At 37.9% G+C, this 19,386-nt stretch overlaps 2 protein-coding genes across 6 annotated transcripts in view; one reads left to right on the top strand and one right to left on the bottom strand.

Annotated features, from left to right (window-relative positions):
• CFH (complement factor H) overlaps nt 1-10,179 on the top strand; it is a 210,504-nt gene extending 200,325 nt beyond the window's left edge. For all 4 annotated transcript variants that reach the window (XM_065743096.1, XM_065743088.1, XM_065743079.1 and 1 more), the window contains 9 exons: nt 942-1,118; nt 3,162-3,368; nt 3,865-4,041; nt 4,726-4,902; nt 5,863-6,039; nt 6,583-6,765; nt 7,465-7,665; nt 8,373-8,573; nt 8,839-10,179. In XM_065743096.1, the coding sequence (XP_065599168.1) occupies nt 942-1,118; nt 3,162-3,368; nt 3,865-4,041; nt 4,726-4,902; nt 5,863-6,039; nt 6,583-6,765; nt 7,465-7,665; nt 8,373-8,573; nt 8,839-8,852 (1,514 nt within the window). In that variant the 3' untranslated portion in view covers nt 8,853-10,179. The remainder of the gene's footprint in view (nt 1-941; nt 1,119-3,161; nt 3,369-3,864; nt 4,042-4,725; nt 4,903-5,862; nt 6,040-6,582; nt 6,766-7,464; nt 7,666-8,372; nt 8,574-8,838) is intronic.
• Nucleotides 10,180-10,206: 27 nt separating this feature from the next.
• Nucleotides 10,207-18,922, bottom strand: LOC136052768 (coagulation factor XIII B chain-like). Of its 2 annotated transcripts, none has more exons than XM_065743132.1 (11): nt 18,650-18,922; nt 16,693-16,893; nt 16,040-16,225; nt 15,434-15,610; nt 15,142-15,318; nt 13,321-13,500; nt 12,993-13,082; nt 12,212-12,394; nt 11,529-11,732; nt 10,846-11,028; nt 10,207-10,514 (listed from the first exon to the last, which is right to left on the bottom strand). In XM_065743132.1, the coding sequence occupies exons 1-11, from the start codon at nt 18,729-18,731 to the stop codon at nt 10,303-10,305; spliced, it is 1,875 nt and encodes a 624-aa protein (XP_065599204.1). In that variant the 5' UTR covers nt 18,732-18,922; the 3' UTR covers nt 10,207-10,302. The 2 variants fall into 2 exon arrangements, with proteins under 2 accessions (XP_065599204.1, XP_065599213.1); XM_065743141.1 differs by lacking the exon at nt 18,650-18,922 and adding an exon at nt 17,099-17,321.
• Nucleotides 18,923-19,386: the final 464 nt, after the last annotated feature.

Raw genomic sequence — 19,386 nt, 5'->3', positions numbered from 1 at the left:
TATGACTTGATTGCCTGATTTTGTTCATAAGTTCATAAGTTCATAAGGTTGGAAAGGACCTATAAGATCATCTAGTCCAACCATCCTCCTATCACTATCTCTACCCAACTACTAAATTAAGTCCTTTAGCACCTCATCTAAACGCTTCTTGAACAGCACTAGGGATGGTGCCTCAACCACCTCCCTAGGCAGGCCATTCCAGTGCCTGACCACTCTTTCAGAAAAGATGAGGAAGATGCATGGGAAGATGCATGGGAAATTGTGTTGAAGTGGGGGAAGTATATCAGGTGGTTACTGTTCAACACAGTGTTCCCTTTCAAAATAAGTCCCTACCATCCAAGTGTTCTGAAATCATGAGAAGCAACAAACCTAGCTTCAAAGGTTTCCTCCTGCCTAGATCTCTCCCATCCTTTTCCTCACCTATAGCAGGACCTGCATCTCCTTCCTTCAGTGGCAAAATTCACACTGTTATTAGCTAAGTCTGGGAAGACAACAGCAATAACAAAACAAACAATGACAAAAAGAAATGACAACAACTAGAAAAAATCAGAGAAAACCTACCAATGAATCACATTTAACCTAGAAAACCCCAGAAGGTGGAAGTTTTCCTCAAGTAGCTCACCATATAGAGGTTAGGAAAAGCACGCAAGCTACTGCAGCTGAAACGATGGCAAATTTGAGATTGAAAAATACATTGATGGTGTATATTTTTCAAACTGTGCTTTCTGTGAATACATGTTGAAGGCATTATAAGCATCTGAGAGCAGCTCTAGTGATTTTCAGTCAGAACAAAATGATCATGGTACTAATTAAAGCTTGGGATAGCTACTGGAGAATTGTCTAATGTCAGTGTTGTCTTCACTGTTTGTTACTGCTGCAATCTTTGATGAACTGTTACACTTTATCTTCTGATCTTTTATGAAATGAATACATATCTTTAGGTGAGAGTACATGCCCAGCTCCACCTCAGCTGCCTAATGCTAACAAGATACCAGTCGGAACAAATTACAAGAATGGGAGTAAAATAGCTTTTTCGTGTCTGGAGGGTTTCCATCTCATCGGTGCAAATGAAATAATGTGTATAAATGGGAAATGGCAGTCACCACCATACTGTGTTGGTCAGTACTGTTTGTTTTTCTCTTTATTTTATTATGAACTTCTGATGTATACTCGCAGTCATCTTTGGCCCAAGGATGCTGTTATTTTTGTTAAGTCTGTCACAAACAGGTAATTGTGCAGATAAGCAATGGAATCTATCTTGGTAAAAATAAAAATTAATCAGCAGTTAAGCAGTAGGCCTTTTTATTCAGGCAGACATATCTGAGATGGCAAATTTGGCAAATCTGTCAAAAATGGCATATCTTCAGGCAGTTCCTCAAGGTGTGTGTTTATTTGTGTAGTGTACTTCAGAGCGGAGTCTCAGTTTTGAGCAGGGGCTTTTGAACAGTATCCTGGTAAATTTGGATGGAATTGTAGCATTTTCCTTTTTTTTTTTTCCCTCTGTCTTTATTCTTGTTTTTTTCTTCTATTTTTTGTGTTCTCTTCTTGTAAGACAAGTATAATTACACGACATAACTTTATACATCGGTTCTAAGGAATCATAGAATCACTAAATCAAGTTCCCCAAAGCCACATCCAGCCTGGCCTTCAGCATTACCAGGGGTTAGGACATCCATCGTCTCTCTGAGCAACCTGTACCTCATCATCTTCATTGTAAAGAATTTTTTCCTAATATCTGTTCTAAATCTCCTCTCTTTTAAAGTTTAAAGCCACTTTAAACGTGTTTAAAAAAAAAAAAAAAAAGTGTTTAACACTTATCTCCCCATTCTCTGATAAAGAGCCCTTCCTCAGCTCTCCTGTAGTCCCATCTAAGAATCGGAAGGCCACAATGAGGACTCCCTGGAACCTTCTCTCCAGGCTGAACAAGCCCAATTCCCTCAGCCTTTCCTCACAGGAGATGCTGAAGCCCCCTGATTATCCTCATGGCCTGCTTCAACATGTCCACATCCTTTTTGTGCTGGGGGCCTCAGAGCTGAATGCAATGCTCCAGGTGGGGTCTCGCAATAGCAGAGTAGAGTGGGACAATCACCTCCCTCATCCTGCTGGCCATGCTTCCTTTGATGCAGCCCAGAATAGTGTTGGCTTCAAGCTCACACTAGCAAGTTTTTCACTAACCAGAACCTCCAATATTTCTCTTCATGGCAGCTCACAATCTGCTCTCCACTTAGCTTGTATTTGTGCTTCAAATGCTGAGGAATCTGTAAGCCAACAGTTAAAACATTACCAATACAGATAACCTCTTATAAGGAGGAGTTCATTAAGAGAAAAAAGATGTCTTCAGAATTGGATAGGAAATGAAAGCACAGGACAAAAGAGGTGCAAATGGTGACTTGTGCACAACATGCCAAGTGAGTCTGCATCTTCAAACTGAAAAGTTCTGGAGCTTTGTGGATTCTTTTCTTTCCTTGCTTGTGGGTTTCCAATTCTGCTGATAAGTGTCAGTCATAGAGAAGAGTGAGAAAAGTGTTTGAGCTGTTCATAAATATTACTGCAATAAAATTTTCAGTCCCAGTTGCTGAACAGAAAGTTTATTTGTAATCAGAACCTTTGTCTTGTAGAACTGAGTAGAAGCATATGCTTGCAACTTGATGCGTCAATTAATAAATTTAATTTACTGGTAACTAAAAAATGAATAATTTATGTTCACTCTACAAGTGAATAAAGTATGGGGACAGTCCTGACTCAGGAAGGCTTAGTAGATGTTTAATCCATTTTACGTCTGGGAAGGTAGGTTGTAGTACTTAATAAGCTCTAGATGCTCTCCGTTTTTTTCCCCACTACAGCAAGAAAACCTCCAGGATATCGCCACAACTTTTGAGTTGTGGACAAGCTCAATTTAGTTAAAATTCTAGAAACTCATTTCCAGTATTCCAAAACATGCTTCTCTGCCTATGATTTTTAACCTGTTCTTGTTACCAAGTTTTAACTGTATCTCCTTTGTATGAGAGAGGAAAGAAATGTTGCTTTGTGAATTTATATATATTCTTTATCCTATTTTCAAGACGCTTCATTTTTGTTTGGATTTTCATTTCAGTTTTAGACTGCATATGCCTTTTGAATATTAATTGTTTTCTTTTATTGTTTATCTTTGTGTTTTAAAGAAAAACCCTGTTTGCCACCACATCCTGTAGAATATGCTGATGATTTCAGGCTGGTAAATCAAAACTTTAAAATGGAAAAAGAAGGGAAAACAGTTTATCTGGCTGGTGCTATAGTGAAGTTCACTTGTCATTCTGGATTTGAGTTAGTCGGACCGTCAGAGATAAGTTGTTCTATGGGAAACTGGAGTTCATCTCCTGTGTGCTCAGGTAATGTCGAATAATAACTTTTCCTGAAACGTACTCAGCAGTGAATTTGAAATAATCTTAAACTGCAGTTGACAAGTGACAACAGTTTGGTATTTTAAGCATTCCTGTGAAAGATTTTTGCAGTCTTTGTTCAGTGTTTGTCTCTACTGGCCGAGTCATGATCATCCAAAGATCTGTTTTCTACAGAGTCCACTAGTGACTGGGAGTTGCTTTGATGCTTCGGCGATGGATATCACTTCTGTGTAGTAAGGGACAGAAGACTTTACCAAACTTTTCTGGCATTGCTAGAAAGAGGATCTAAATCTTTTCATTGACTAAAGTTTATGTCTATTTAGGGGACTACTAACATGTAAGTTTCTGCATGCTCTCTTTTATACAAAATCTGCTGGTAGTTGTTGACTGTGCTAGTTAGAAGAAGCATCTTTTTGGTGGGAAAAATAATCTCATTCTATGTGTATCATATTACCACAAGTATCAGGTTTGCATATCTTTTCAGAAATGTCATGTGGAAGTATTCCATATGTTGCCAATTCTGAAACTGAAGGCAGAAACAAGGAAGAGTATGAGCCTGGTGAAACAGTTCGCTACCAATGTAATGAAGGATTCGAGGCTCTTGGTCCCCCTGAAATTATTTGCAGAAGAGGAAACTGGTCAGCACCACCGTTCTGTGAAGGTATGTGTTCTGCTTCTAGACAGTCTGTGATCCTTCTTAGTCTTTTAAGACCTTCATTGAAGTAATACCCACCCATGCATGCAAGTGAGTCAAATCAACAGAGCCAGTCATTGGATTGATTTGAATGGGCTGCTACAACAACTTTAGTCTGGCTCCTGAGAACCATCAAGCTGAACTGATCAGCAAGGAAATCTTCTCCCCTTCTGGGCTGAAGCTAGTAGCCACGACTTTACTCACTTCTTAGATCGAGCAGATAGAAGTTTATGGAGGGAAGGGTGCTAACTGCAAAGGGGTAACTGGTAGCTGGTAGGCCAATATATTTATCTTCACATCACTAGGGACTGGACTTTTATTATGAAAGATACCTTAAAATAGTAAAAAAAAAAAAAAAAAAAAAAAAAGCCATTTTCCAGTTTTTGGGCACAACGCTGTACAGAACAGCCTGCATGTTCAACTGATCTTTACAACTCCTTTCTGCTTTTCAGTCACTTCAGGCAAAAATAATAATGTCTGCTGAAGCAATGCAGAGTAAAAAACAATGCTATCTTCCTTTCTTACTTGTGGAAAACAACCTGTCTTATGCAAACCACCTGTCCTCACTGTGAAAAATGTTGCCTCTGCATGTGATATTCTATGGTCACCACATTCCTGTCCAAGTGTTCTTAAATGCACCTCTCTTTTCAGATGTTAGCTGTGGAGCCCCACCTGAAATTGACAATGCTTATATTACCAGCACTCAACAGCAGAGGTATCTGCCTGGTGCTTGGGTGCAGTATGAATGTGACAGCAATTTTCAGATTGTAGGTGTAAATTATGTCACTTGTTCAGATGGACGGTGGTCGCAAACACCAACTTGTAAAGGTAGGAATTTGTGCTTTCATCTTGCCCCTTAGTATAGAGAAATTGGACTGTTTACCTAAATACTTGAAATACTGGGCTGTTAATTTTGTACTGCAGCTTCGTACCTGTGCCTACTTTCTTGCACAGCACTATAGCTTATTGCTTTTGGAAATGCTATGTATATTTTCATCAGAAGGAAAAACATCTTAAAGAAAAGGAGCATAAACTACAGTGGTCTTTCATTCTCCACGATGATATTGGTTATTCCCCAGAATACATCATTTTATTGGCCTACTTTAGAAAAACGTAAGGGGTTCTCAGTTCTGTTCAACCCAGTCAGAGAATATCTGAATGGAAGTAGTGGGGGAGAGATCCAGCTGTTTTTTCTGAGGGTCAGCTCTAACTGATAGAGATTCCAGTAGAATCTTAGGATGTTAAAAACTGCAGACCTGCTAGAATTTTGAAATGGCAAGTGTTCCTATGAAAAGGCAACGTGCTGCCCTCCTTTACCTGCCCAAATCTGAGTCTGAAGGGTAAATCTTCAGTTAATCAGAGGGCCAACCTGGCTGCTAGATCTGTGATTTTTCAGAAATGTCAGGGTTCTCTGGGGAGGGCCATGGCTTCACTAAAAGGATTTTTGTGCCATAATGTGAAGCTACAGAAATGTGGCTTTTCTTAAACTTTCTCACTGACACCGCCATCTCCTGAGAGTCCCCAAAAAAGTATTTGCTGCCACTGGCATTTTAATTCACATTCCTGGTGTTCATAGTGTTTTACCCCAGTACAGTTTCATAGCCAATATTAAAAAAAACAACAACAACAAAAAAAACAACCAGGAAGCATGACATTGTGAAGGGATTAGAAGCTCTGGACAGAAGTTTTGCCAGCTGGGGAGTAACACGATTGATTCCCTTACCTAAAATAAGTATAGTAAATGAGGTGTTCCGCTATAACTGCGACTGCAGAAATATCTCTTTTCAGATATGTCATGCGAACCTCCTCCAGAAATCGCAGGTGGTAAAGTTCAAGGTGTTAAAAAGTCAAGGTATTTGCCTGGGGAGACAGCTGAATATCAGTGCTGGCAAGGTTTTCAGATGACTGGAGCTTCCACCATAAGTTGTCAAAATGGGACCTGGACAAAGCTGCCCACATGCAAAGGTAATTTTTCCTTCTCCATCCATCATGTCAGTAAGACTGCCATGAAGCTGGCTCAGTGGTATTTACTTCTACACATTTCAGTCTCTGGACTGCAAGTGCATGCAATGCATCTGGCACATATGGAATCCGGAGGCCACAATGCAAAAGGCCCAAGGTCTGCCCCACTAGTAACTTAAATTGTATGGTCCAGTGTCATTTGTTCTAGTTTTCAAACAGATCCACACTTGTCCCTGCTTAGGCAGTACAGGGAGCTGGTGGGCATCCAGACCTTCTGCAGAAAGAGCTGTGTCAAACACATTGCACAAGTCTTGCAGAAAGTAGCAAACACTCCAGAGATGACAGATGAGTGAACTGGTGGTCCCAGCAGTGGAGAAATGAGAAATTCTTGCTCTTTTCCATCTGCCATAGGATCAAGGTGGTGATTTCCTCTGTTTTCCTCTGAGTCTAAGAACAGGCAAGGTCGTGTCCCAGAGCATTTGAGGCTAGGCCACCACTGCAATCAAACTCTGATGGCTTTCTCTCTAATTGTTAATGTTCTCCCAGGAAAGAGTGGAAAATGTGGCCCACCTCCAGATATTGAAAATGGAGACATTCTTTCCTTCCCATTACAAGAATATCCACAAGGTGCAACTTTGGCTTATAAATGCCCAAATCTTTACATCCTGAAAGGATCTCAGGAGATCACGTGTATTAATGGGCAATGGACAAATCCACCAGTTTGCTTAGGTAGGTTAAAGCATGTGCTGCGTGGCCAGCAGCTGTGTGACTGTTCATGCTGACTTTTCCTCAGATCCTGAAGGTGTTTCCAGTGTGCTACACTTGTGAACCAGCACCTGTGCTGTGGCTGACAGCAATGACTCTTTCTTTTGTCCAGAAGGAGTTTCTTCTTGATGTCTGCTTGTGTAGTCTCCTCTGCTACCTGCAGTCTCTTCCTGCATCCTCTCACCAACAGATCTGGGAGGAGAGGAGTTTGGCTGAACTGCCTATATACGGTCTCCATCAGTGTGCTGGGCTTTGATGGGGAGGCTGGGTCTATCTGTCTGAATGCAGTAATAAATCTAGGGGTGATATGTGTGGACATGAGGAAATGAATTTAAAGAAGTCATGGTACAAGGGAAAAGAGGATTCTCAAAAAAGATACAGGGAAGTTGAATGCTCCTTGCCGAGTTCCCCTTCCCAAGGCATTCTTTCCCCCTTGCCCCGTGTGCCACTGAGTGAAATGGCCTCTCTATAGCACTGCATGGTAACTCAACCATCATCTTTTTTTCCCTTCAGTTTTGCTGAAAATATATTTGCTGTTGCAAAAAGCAGAGGCTCAGAGCAAAGTTGTGGAAGTGCTTAATGACGTGAAGAACCTCTGTAGGGGGAAAAATTTACACGTGGTGCATCCAGATGAACTGACACTGTTTTCTTGCTTTTTCCAAGCGGCCTGTACAGCATCTGAAGAAGATATGAACAAAAACAACATTGAACTGAAATGGAGGGATGAAAGAAAGCTGTATTCCACATCGGGTGATACTATTGAATTTAATTGTAAAATAGGATATGTGCAAGACCCAGCATCCTCTCTGTTCAGAGTACAGTGTATTAATGGCACATTAGAATATCCACTGTGCAAGCCAGGAAGTAAGTCTTCTCCATTTGTCATTGCTTAGCTTCTGTTTTTTCACATTTTTAGTGCATAAGCTGAGAAGAAAGCCTTTAGCAAGTGTGCCTGGGGAAGTAATAACAGAGCACCAGGGTGTGGGTTATTTGTTCTGTAATTGCCAGTCTTTAATTCCAAGAAGGACCAAAGACCTTGTGAGTTCCCTAAAAGTGATATCCATGAAATTGTTTCCTTGATTATGACAAAACAGGAGACCATTTCATTGCAGTCTCTCCCAGGCCTGCCTGTTTAGACAGGGTTTTTTCCCTAGGAGCTTCTCTTCTGGATCTCTGTTGCTGCCATGCTGTGCCCCCTTGGTACCTCTGTGCCCTTTCCAGCTTCTCTCTGCTCATACCATGTTCTGATATGCATGGAGGAAACAGCTGATGCCCATTGGTAGCCTTCATAGGCTTCTCAGAGGGGAAATCTGTGCTTGTCTCCTTCTACAGTTTTCCCTGAGCATTCCTTACTGGATCATTGCCAAAGAGTAGAGTAGGAAATGAGCTTTTATCCTTCATAGTCTGCACTGTGTGTTGATACAGGAGGATACAGTTGCAAAAGAGAGGCAGCAAAGCAGAGTAAGTGTTTGAGGCACTCAGTTGGTACCAACATCTTCAGAGACTCAGATGTCCAGTGTGAGATCTACAGAAATATCTTCACATTATTAGTGGCCATATTTCTTTTCCAGGAGACTGCACAGTGCTTGAGTCAGAAATGGAAAAGAACAACATTAAAATGCAATCAAACAAAGGGAAAAAGCCTTACACCTACCACTCTGGGGAACGTATTGACTTTGCATGTAAAAGTTGGTATTATAAAGAAGCTTCAAGACCAGAGATATTTCACCCACAGTGTCTGGATGGAGTAATTGAGTATCCTCAATGTGCAAGTAAGTAAATGGTTCATGTGGGAGGGCACAGGGGGCTGTAAAAGAACTGTGGGGAACAGTCAAAAAGGATTGTAAAAGGAAGGTAAGACACAGGGGCCTTCTCTTGATCCCATACCAGTCTGTGTCTGTCATGGACCTACTCCTGTTCCAAGGGACCTGGGGAATTGAATTCAAGCAATGGGCATGGTTGGCAGCTACTTTTCACTGCTCTCAAGAAACGTGGCAGTATGTCAGCCATTTCCTCTTCTGCCTCTTTACAATGCAGGAATGTTTGGATAGCTGGAAGTGACTTGGCTGAGTGCAGCTGGAGAAATGAATGCTCCTTCAACAAACCCAGTGATCTGAGCTTAAAGATTTCCTGGAGTTTCCTACTGTACAGCTTGGACAGTGTTCTCTGCTGGAATTTGATAATTCATTTTATTTATCTTATTGGATGATATCATTTAAATTTAACTACTCTTTGTAAATTTATTGACATTCTGTAATCGTTTACATTTTATCTGTCCAAATGATTGTACTTACTTACATCTCGCCTGTTCTGCATAGATCACTGCTATTTTTATTTACATTTGCATGCTGAAGTAGGCTGGCTTTGTTGGCATACTGAGTCAAGAATTAAAAAGCCTACCATTGATTTGATTATTCGCAAATAATGAGTGTGTTTGGCCTTGTCTGCTTCTAGCTTTTTCTCCATGAGTGTGCCTGGGATCATGGCAGTCAGGGTGAGCCTTCTTTAAACACCTCAGAGGAGTCTCTGGATCACAGAGCCTGATTCCTATGCAGGTCTTGAGCTTCTGTGTTATTTGGTGGAAAGGCGAGATGCTGGAATGCAAGTAACTCGCTCTAGCTAGTATTTCTGGATGTGGGTAGGCACAACTCCTTTGGTCCAGGTCCCGAAATGGGACCTGCCATCCTTTTCATTTGTAGGTGAGCTTGCACTGCTGTCTTGACGGATCCAGGAACTTGGGCTTTATTAATTTTTTTGGTAGTTGATCCAATGGTGCTATACTGCACCTGATGCATAGGAACAGCTAATGTGTTTAACATGCCATGGGTGCATTGCTAGTTGAGGAGGAGATTTACTGACCCACTTAATAGAGCTTTGTAGAAGACATGCTCTTCATTTTTCTTGCAGTTCACTTTCATAAGAATTTTTTGAAAACTAGTGTGGGTGGTACACAGAGCTCTGTGCAGCAAGGGATGATTCTTAGACCTTGATCTGCCTTAAGCACAGAGAAATTCTTCTTTAAGGTCACCTAATTATTCCAGTCAAGCTCATGAAAATCAACCAAAGCAATATGCTGCATTTGTGTACGGTTAATGGAGTCTATCTATTTGTCTCAGTATTCATTTGGGGTATTAACATGAGTTGAGTTCTAATACAATAAAGCAAGTAAGTAGTACCTGTTTTTCTGTTGTTGCTTCTGCTGATAAGGGAAATTTCAGGATAGCTAAAGCCTTGCTTTGGCCTTGCCACAACCAAAGAATTAGATATAATATCTTGGAATAAAACCCCCAGAGAACAAAGGTCTGCTGACTCCCTTTCCGCAGACCATTTTCTCATTATCCTTACTCTTTCACTCAACTTCATCAATGCAACTGGATGTTCATTTCTCTAAGTCAACTATAATCATCTTGAAGATATGAGGCCATCTTAATGCAACTGCTGATACTAGATAAAGAACAAATACCTTTCCTATACATTTTTCTGAAGTTGTACTTACTTATTTTATTTTCCTCTTTCAACACATCTTGGATACAGTAGCTGTCCTCTCTTGCACTGCACTTGAAATAAAGTTGTACCAGATTCTGCTCCAAAATGGTTCTGTTTGCAGTAAAATCCAACATAATCTCCGTGGTAGAAGTAAACTTGGTTCTCATAAAAACTTTCCAGCAGCACATTATTTTTTTCCATTTCTTTTTTTGACAAAGTGCATGGCTCTAAAGAATAGAGACATATTCAGTGTTAATAAATAAATTATTGTGACTAGAGTTGACACTCAAAATTCAGGTTATTCCCCACTCTCCTAAAAGATAGATATAGTACATGAAATCACGATATTTCTGGATGCAGCCAACACATAAGATTTACTTAGTTACTTAATAAAAAAGCCAAAGGTTGTACTTGCTTCTGTTAAAACATACGTTCCTCTCTAACTGAAAAATGCAACTGAGATCTTAATAATGTTCCAGTTGACAATACTCAATCTATAAATACTAAGCATCTGAATTACAAACAGAAATAAATGCTTATATATCTTCTTGTGCCTACCTATACAAAGTGGTGGTGAAGTCCACTGGCCCTCAGAACAGTAAATTCTCTCCGATCCTTGCAAGAAATAATAATCAGAGCAACTATACTGAACTGAAGAACCGTTGTCATACTGGGTCAGAGGTGGGACAGTAAGAGCTCCATTTGCAATAGACGGTGGCGAGTCACATTTTTCCACAGGAACTGGAATAATGTCAAAAATCTTTGTGAAACTTTCAACATAAAAAAACTAACAAAGCAGCAGCAGTAATTTCCTGTCAACACTACATAAATAAATATGAACTCTCCGTTTATTCTCAATACTTCTAGATTGCATCTCAAATTAGAATGAAATCTGTGTAATTCCAAACCACAAGAAACTTCCTGTGAGTGTTTCAGTGTTTACAGCTATCTTTCTACAGAGCTTTGACTTCCCTCAGCCTGGAGAAGAGCTCCTCCCTCCCTTCTATTGCCTTCCCACCAAACGAAGGTATATTGCTTTTATTATGCACATTTTTTTAACAATTATATATTCAACACATATTTAACCATATAGATATGTTGTGTAAGAACATCTATCAGATACTGAAATTTTGTTACCATTTACAATACGTTTTAGGCCTCTACTGTTGAAGCGAATGTTTCTAAATAAATAGGTCTTAGATTGATGAAATCAGAAGGACAAATGATAAGTATTGTTTTACCTTGAAAAACACATTTTGGGTATTTCAGTCTTCCACGGTTACACTGTGTCCTCCCAGGAGATGGCGAGGTAGCGTGGGAAAATTTGTATCCTTGCTTACATTCAAACTCAATAAGATCACCATGTAGGAAGATGAATTCTTCCTGTCTCCATTTCAGCTCTATGTTGTTACTGTTCATATCAGTTACATTAAGAATGCAAGGATCTAGGAAATAAATAAAAGCAATGAAGTGATTTCTTAACTCCTTTTTGTAGGAGTTGGGAAAAAAAGGAAATGAAATAAAAACCAATAGTACTACAATATTTTTGAATTTTCTGAGAAATAACATATTGAATATAGTAAAAGAAAAAAAAGAAAAATGAAAAGAATACGAAGGTAAAGAAATGGACTCTTTTTTTTAACAAGAGTTACACGCAAAAAAGAATAAACTCTGAACAGTAATTCCCAGAAAACACAAACTTCTGAAACAATGTTTTCTACAAGTATTTGTAAATATATGGCATATTTCATTTTGAAATAAATAAATAAAGCTTAGATAGTTATTTATTTGCGTTATCACAATAGATTAAAAACTTAAAGTAAATACATTTAACAAAGAATGCCAGTGGAAAAATAATTATCATTTTCTTTACAGGAAGGAAAGAAGGATACGTTTATTGTACTTTTTTTCTGGTAAGGCTTACCCAGACAAGTAGGCTGTTCTGTCCAGTTCCCTTGTTTGCAGTAAACAGTACTGGGTCCATCCAAAAAATGGTAATGCTGGCAACCATATTCTACTGAGTTACCGTTTTTGTAACTTGGTAATAATGGGCCAAGAAGAACACCATTTTTAATCGCTGGTGGAGAGGTACAATTTTGCTGTATGTCTAACACAGGGTAAGAAGATAAATAATTAAATCTTTAAAATAACTTCAGCAGTGTGAAAATATTTAAATAGCAATAGAGTTTGATCCAAAATTTGCTTACAAATAAAGTGTCTGACCATTAATTTTCTTTTTTTTTTTTGAAGTTTCTATTTAAGAGTCTACAGTTACCTACCAATATGGAGTAGTTGCTTTGCTGTACTGAGACCATCTTAACTTGTTGCTTGAAATGTTAAACCCATGTGGGGTTCAAAATTAATCTCAGTGAACTATTAAACAAAGGATCAGCAAAATTTGCACATTCAGACTATAGTAACAAGCAATACAAAATGACTGTAGTTAAATGCTAACACATGTAAGAAAATTACACGTACAGCACTGAAAAATAGGTTTAGCTCACAGTCTCTAGAAAAAAAGAAAGAATGGTCTTTCATTCAGTCATACTGATACACTGAAGCAGTACATGGAGCATACGCAAACATCTTCAAGAGTACAGAATTGTAATGTAGCAAAAGAGTAATACGGTTAAGTCATAAAATAGTTGTAACAGTATTAGAGAGCATGGAATTTCCTATTAAATAGATAAGCAAGGTTCACCTACTCATTTGTTCACGTTGATACGTTTTGCTTGATGTTATAGACGTATCTGCCTTGAGTGCTGGTGCCTCAGATTCCTTTTTATCCACAGATCCTAAAATCAAAGCAGAAACTTAGAACCCGATTTCTCAAAAATAAAAAGACATTTTCAAATATGATAAAAAAACACTAAGAAATAGTCTAGCTCATTCTCTCTTTTAATCTCCAGCACTTTACCTCTCAAGCATCTATTAGAAGAGGACAAATAGCTTTGCAGACTTGGAAAATGTGGCTTTTAGGACTAATGAGATTGCTTGCAGAATTATTTCTATTCAGCTGCAAGAGGTACTAACCTATACAGATAGGGGGTGACGTCCATTTTCCTTTTTCACACTGGATTTCCCCAGGTCCTCTCATTTCAAATTCACTCTGACACTGTATATGAACTCTGTCGCCATTGAGATATGTTCTCCTAACGGCGATGATATGGGAATGAGGAGGAAGTGGTGGTGGAGGACATTTACTTCTTACATCTGAAAATAAAAAATGCATTCTTTTTCTCACTAAGCAAAACTGTAAGCAGAGCAATTCATTTTACCATACAGTGTGCAAGTCTCTGCTTTTAGAAGACATTTCTGGTTTATCAAGAGGAACCTCTTAGCTCCACATCTTATTAAAATGAAGATTTAGAACAAAAATGGGATTTTACTTTCAACAAATATAAAAGAGAGGTATTATGATATTGCACTGTTATAAAAAAAATGTTATGTTAAAAAAACATAATCTCTCACATTTTGAGTAAAATGTTCTTTCAAAGTATTCAGGTTACAGAGATTTTCCACACCATCTATTAATGCAATATTTAACACAGCTTATGTATCAATTCTGATACTACACAAGCCGTGAAAGCAGTAACCAATTTCCTATCCTCAGATGAAGTTTGTAATCAGCATTACATCAATTAGATTAAGGCCACGTTTTCATTTCTCCTGAGCACCACTCCTTCTTTGCACTAACCTAGGAAAAATTTCTGAACAAATGCAGGCCTGAGGAACATACTAACAAGTCCTTTTTTTGAGAGATTCCAGTGCATTTTAAACCCAAGCATACCTTCTAGGAAAGGAACATAAGTTTCATCTTCATATCAATCATGTTATCGTCTGCAAAACTAGCTATAAAGTAATACTGTGCTCAGTTTTGGGCTCCTCACTACAAGAAGGATAATTATTTACTTAAAAGCTGGTAAAGAGATTGGAAAACAAGACATGAGAAATGGCTGATGGAACTGGGATTTTTCTCTGGAGGAGGCTGAGGGGATACCTCATCACAGCTACCTGAGGGGAGGCTGCAGCAAGGACATTATCAGTTTCTCTTCTCAGGTGACAAGAGATAGAATGTGAAAAAACAGCTCTGAGTTGCACAAGGGGAGGTTTAGATTGGACATTATTTCTAATTTTTTCATGGAAAGAGCAGTTAAGCCTTGGAAGATGCTTCTTAGGGAAGTGGTGCAGCAACAGCCCCTTGAAGTATTTAAGAGCTGCATGGCTGTGGTGCTCAGGGACATGGACAGGCATGTAGTGTTAGGTGAATGGTTGGATTCAGTGATCTTAAGGGTCTTTCTTCCAACCTAAATGATTCAAAAACATCAATTTTACTTAAAACACTTAAACATTAGTGTTTTTTTAAAGAAGCAATCAATATATTTTTTCCTCAAGTATCAAACATAAAGTAAATAATTGTTCTTAGTACCTAAAGAGGCACGCTCCCACCTCATGAAGCTTCTACACATGCTCCATTAATCCTTCACATAATCTGAACCTAGTTTACCTTGAAGTCTAAAGGCTAAGCAACATCCCTGCTATTGTTTCTTCCAGTTTTTCCAGGAAACAACACATGGAAGAAAGAACAGGTAATAGTATCTGCTCAATTGTTAGACTGGACAGGCAGAACAGACAGTAGCAGCCTAATTCCAATCAACATTTCTTCTTCCTTACTATTTAGGCTTCATGTACTGCTGAAATACTGCTAAAACATTATTTCTACTTAGGTGTAAACTGCTACAAAAGCATATTTTTATTCTGTATTCACAATGAAAGCATTTCATTTCAAGAAAGTGCTGGAGAATTTTATATATTACAAATGTAAAAAAAAAAAAAAACAAAAAAAAAACGTACCTTCACACACTGGAGGATCTGGATACCATCCAAAGTAATAACATTGAATTAGGTCAAATTCATGGAAAGAATAGCTTTCCTCACAGAAAAAATGAACGACATCTCCTTCTTCATAGATTTTCTTCACAGGATAGAAACCTCCATGTTCTATTCCACCCAAAGGGGGGCAGGTTTTTTCTAGGGAGAAAACAAAAACTTTTTTATCCCAACAGTTCACAAAGCTTATAATTTTTTTATTTAGTTGTAGAATATGTCACATTTCAAAGAGAATTAATTCAAGTCCACTACATACTTGTGCAATTTGGGGTAAGGGACCATCCATGTGCGAGACAAACTGCTTCCCCCGTAGTGTTTCCTCCTGCAGTGTGGTATCCATCATCACATTTATATAGCAGCACTTCATTCACACGGAGCTCTTGCTGGGTTGTGAAGTAGATGCCATGATATAATGCAGGTACTTGGCAAAACTCTTAAATGAATAAGACATACATGTAATACTGTTTTTTTCTTTTCCTTTGGGCTTATTTATCCAAAATTTTCCTTAAAAGTGCTTGTATCTGACTCAATCTGTCAGTCTTTGTTGATAACGAACAATTAAAGATGGAACAGTTTACATAGGTTTTCTAGCATTCATTTTGGGAGCAAACAAACTCCCCAAAAATGGGTTTATTTGAAACAAAGTTATCCCGCCTATACTGATTCCACAATTTTATCTATACCAATTCAAAAAATAAGCAGTGTGAACCATCTGATAATTCTATTGCATGAGGTACAGCTGGGAGATTAATTCAGAAATATTCAAACCTAACAAAGGCAGTTTGACCCTGTATACGTACAGGGAAGACAGCGGACTTTTATATACATAAATGAAATCAAAGGGAGAGAAAGACAATCCTACCAATTTTCTTGGTACAGCTTGGCTGGGAAGACCATCCATCTGACTGACATTGTACTGTATCTTCAGTACCACCACTGGGAGTGTGGTAGCCTTGATTACATTTGTATCGTAGTTCCTCATGTATTTTGAAGAATGTTTCTGTATCATAAAAAATGCCATGTTCCAGAAGAGGCTTATTACATTTTTCTAAATGAAAAGAGACAGTTTGGTTAGGAAAAAAATAATGTAATATCTTCTTTGATATGCAATAAAACAAGGTTTTTTAATTATCTCCACCCAATTTCATTTTCTTGTTTTATTGAAATGCTACCACAATCATCGAACAGATGGTAGTACCATGGAATATTCCAATCTGGTGCTAAGGAGGCTCAGATGTACATATAGGACTAAAATGTCAACTATTTTTCCCACAATAAGTTACACGGGAGAGCATTCTTGAAATTCTTAACAAAAACATACAGTGTGGTAAGTCCTTAGATTGTATACTAGTGAAAAAATATTCAATGTATAAACATACATAACAGATTTCACCTTGTCTTAACTTCAGCATTTTATCCCTACTATTCTGCACCTTTTGTCCCTATATGCTTAAGGAAATTGAGGTTAAACATTTTTCTGCTATAGGCAATAATGAAATTAAGATGCTAACTCACTGTAGCATTGTGGCACAGGAGACCATCCTTTTGCTGTACAAGTTATTCTTCCATCTTGAGTCCCAGTTTCAGTTGTATAACCAGCCACACAAGAATAGGAAAGTTTTTTTCCTTCATGCATAGGGAAATAGTAACTTTTGAAACTGTAATAATACGGGGCAATCCCTCCATTTTCTATATGTGGCAAATCACAAAGTTTATCTGCAAAGACATAATGTGTGTATTTCTCATTAAAAAATTTTGTCTCACATAAGAATTTCTTTTTGCATTAATTTGTTTAAAAACAATTGGACTGATTCAGGCTTTCAAACAACGTGAATGCAATTCTGCTTACAAGGTCAAAGTTAGTGTATTTGGCAGTCACTGTTAAATGAAAGAATTATTATTCTAAAGTTATCATACTTACATTTTTTTATTAAATCTCATCCTTGGCATGAAGATTCTTATAACACTCAATGAAATTATATTAAAAATATATCTCTCATGTTCATTAGGTTCACAGAAATACAATCTGCAGAATGAAACTTCCTAATTTGAACAGGGCAAAATGGATGCAGAACGGATGTTTATTTGACTCTTTCTAGCCTAGAAGATGAAAGCATGAGCACCTTCTACTGAAAAACTGTTCTGACACAGACTAAAACAAAACGGAAACACAGAGTCAAGAATTAGCTATGCAATAACTGCTTATTCAGCATGACAAACCAATATGAGGTAACATAGAAGACAACTTGCTGAAGGAAGAGTTTAAGAACAGATTTAAGAACAGAAGTAAGGAAAAAGAAAGAAGAAATGGAAGCTAAGGAAAGAAGCAGAACTGCAATTATCATTATTATTATTTTTTAAAGCAGTAGTAGGAGAGAACATTTAAAAGCAGTAGTGATGAATGTTACAATAAGGCATTAACAACATAACAAAAAACAATACAAACAAACAAACAAACAAAGCAATATAAGCGTTACTTACGCAATTATTTAAAATTTTTTCCATGCCTTTGCAAGACAACCTTACCAGAAGAAGCAAAACTCCAAAACTAAGTCATCATTTACGAATCTCAGTGTAATTGCGTTGAATTTTCTCACAGGTTGGTGTGGCTGTATTCACCCTACATGTCCTGGAACAAAATCTATTTCTTCTTTCCTCAACAGTCACCAGAATTTACTGCACAGTATGTTTACTTAAGTACCTACAAAATCTAGTTTTATAGATCCCCTCCTCACACAGCTACTGTATCATATCTTCACAAAAATGCTGGTCGTGAAGACTTTTATGTGGCTAAAAATCAGAAATCGTTGATCACTACACAACTTTGATTTGATTTTCGAAGAGGTACCAGTGACATTTCAGTAGCTTTACATAAGGACAAAACCATTGAAGACAGAGGTAGTAGCAACAAAAATATTGGAGTTAAACACACACTAGCTAATACAAAAGGAAATGAAAAAAAGGAAAATCCTTTTAATTAGGAGCAGTTCACAGCAATGAGAAGTCACCATTCAAGCAGTATGCATACAACACAGACCCAGGAATTTCAAACAGTACTGAAAGCAAGGATAGGAAATGTGAAACACAATCCAGAGCTGACTTCTACAGGTACGATTTAACTTCTGCTCTTTAGCTCAGTGGTTAGCCAGAACACACCAATTACTGAGACACGTCTAGAAGTGCAAATTTCCATTTGTATAATGCCCCAAAAAAGCTCACATACACTTCCCAAGAAAACTCTTCTGAACAGAAATCTGAACCCTTCCACTATACAGCTTCAACCTTTACATGTGAACCTGTAGCTCAGATAATCAGCAACAACTGATCCACGATTATTAGCCATCTTACAACAAAACTATTGAAAAGCAGTGTTTATTCTTAGTCAAGATATGAGACACCCCTCCTAGGATACCTAAACTGCATGTTCTAGATTCGATGCATATTTATTAGCAAAAGAATTCTGTGTTTTTACCTTCTGCAAAGAGTTTGCCCGAATTCATCATAACTAGGAAGAAAAAACAGCTTTTAAATCTCATCTTCGTTACTGTATCCATCAATCGTTTCCACCATTTGCAAAAACACCCCAAGTATTACTTCTGTAAATGATTAACTGAATTGACAAAAGTATTAACAAACGTTGTAATGCCCAGATTATTTTGTAACACAAGTTACTTCACTGAAAACTTTACTTACTCTTAATTCTCCACAAACTACAACCAGATTTGCAGAACTCTACTTCCACTGCACATACTTATATCAGTAAAGAGGACTGAATTTATTATATAACAGCAAAACTAGGCAAAAAAACGAATGGATCACTTTAAACTAATCAAACACTGTCCCCGTTAGAATCACTTGAATTCTAAGTTTAAAGGGCATCCTGCTATCAGGTTACTATTTACCTCAGACATAAAATTATCTCCCATGAACTCCTTTGCATTCTACCTGTATTTCATTCTGGAGCCTTTTACATGAGTAGAACATAAGAACGGAGTCGCTGCTCTTTCCTGTCCTTATGTTGTTGCGCAGCCATCCACCTTTTTTTTTTTTAAAAAAAAGCAAATAAAAATGGAACAATGCTATTGTCTGAAAAAAAAAGATTAAATTCTTAACTACTGGATTAACAGCCACCAGTTGATCTGGCATCATATTCCAACTTCAGGAAGCATAATCTCCAAAACAGAGTGGGAGGTTATCAGTTTATGTGTT

This window comes from Cyrtonyx montezumae, unplaced genomic scaffold (genome assembly GCF_038088225.1).
Source record: "Cyrtonyx montezumae isolate F1298 unplaced genomic scaffold, pur_monq_1.0 scaffold_1, whole genome shotgun sequence".
NCBI classification, from domain to species: domain Eukaryota; kingdom Metazoa; phylum Chordata; class Aves; order Galliformes; family Odontophoridae; genus Cyrtonyx; species Cyrtonyx montezumae.
Note: the sequence above shows the minus strand (reverse complement) of the source record. Positions and strands in the feature narration are given on the sequence as shown.

Excerpts from the sequence above, each read along its gene's own strand:
- LOC136052768 (XM_065743132.1), bottom strand. The coding sequence starts at position 18,731 with ATGGATACAGTAACGAAGATGAGATTTAAAAGCTGTTTTTTCTTCCTA. Across the intron at positions 13,501-15,141 it reads AGATCCTCCAGTGTGTGAAG|ATGTAAGAAGTAAATGTCCT; the intron begins GTACGTTTTTTT and ends TTTTATTTTCAG. Across the intron at positions 11,733-12,211 it reads AGAACAGCCTACTTGTCTGG|ATCCTTGCATTCTTAATGTA; the intron begins GTAAGCCTTACC and ends TTTATTTCCTAG.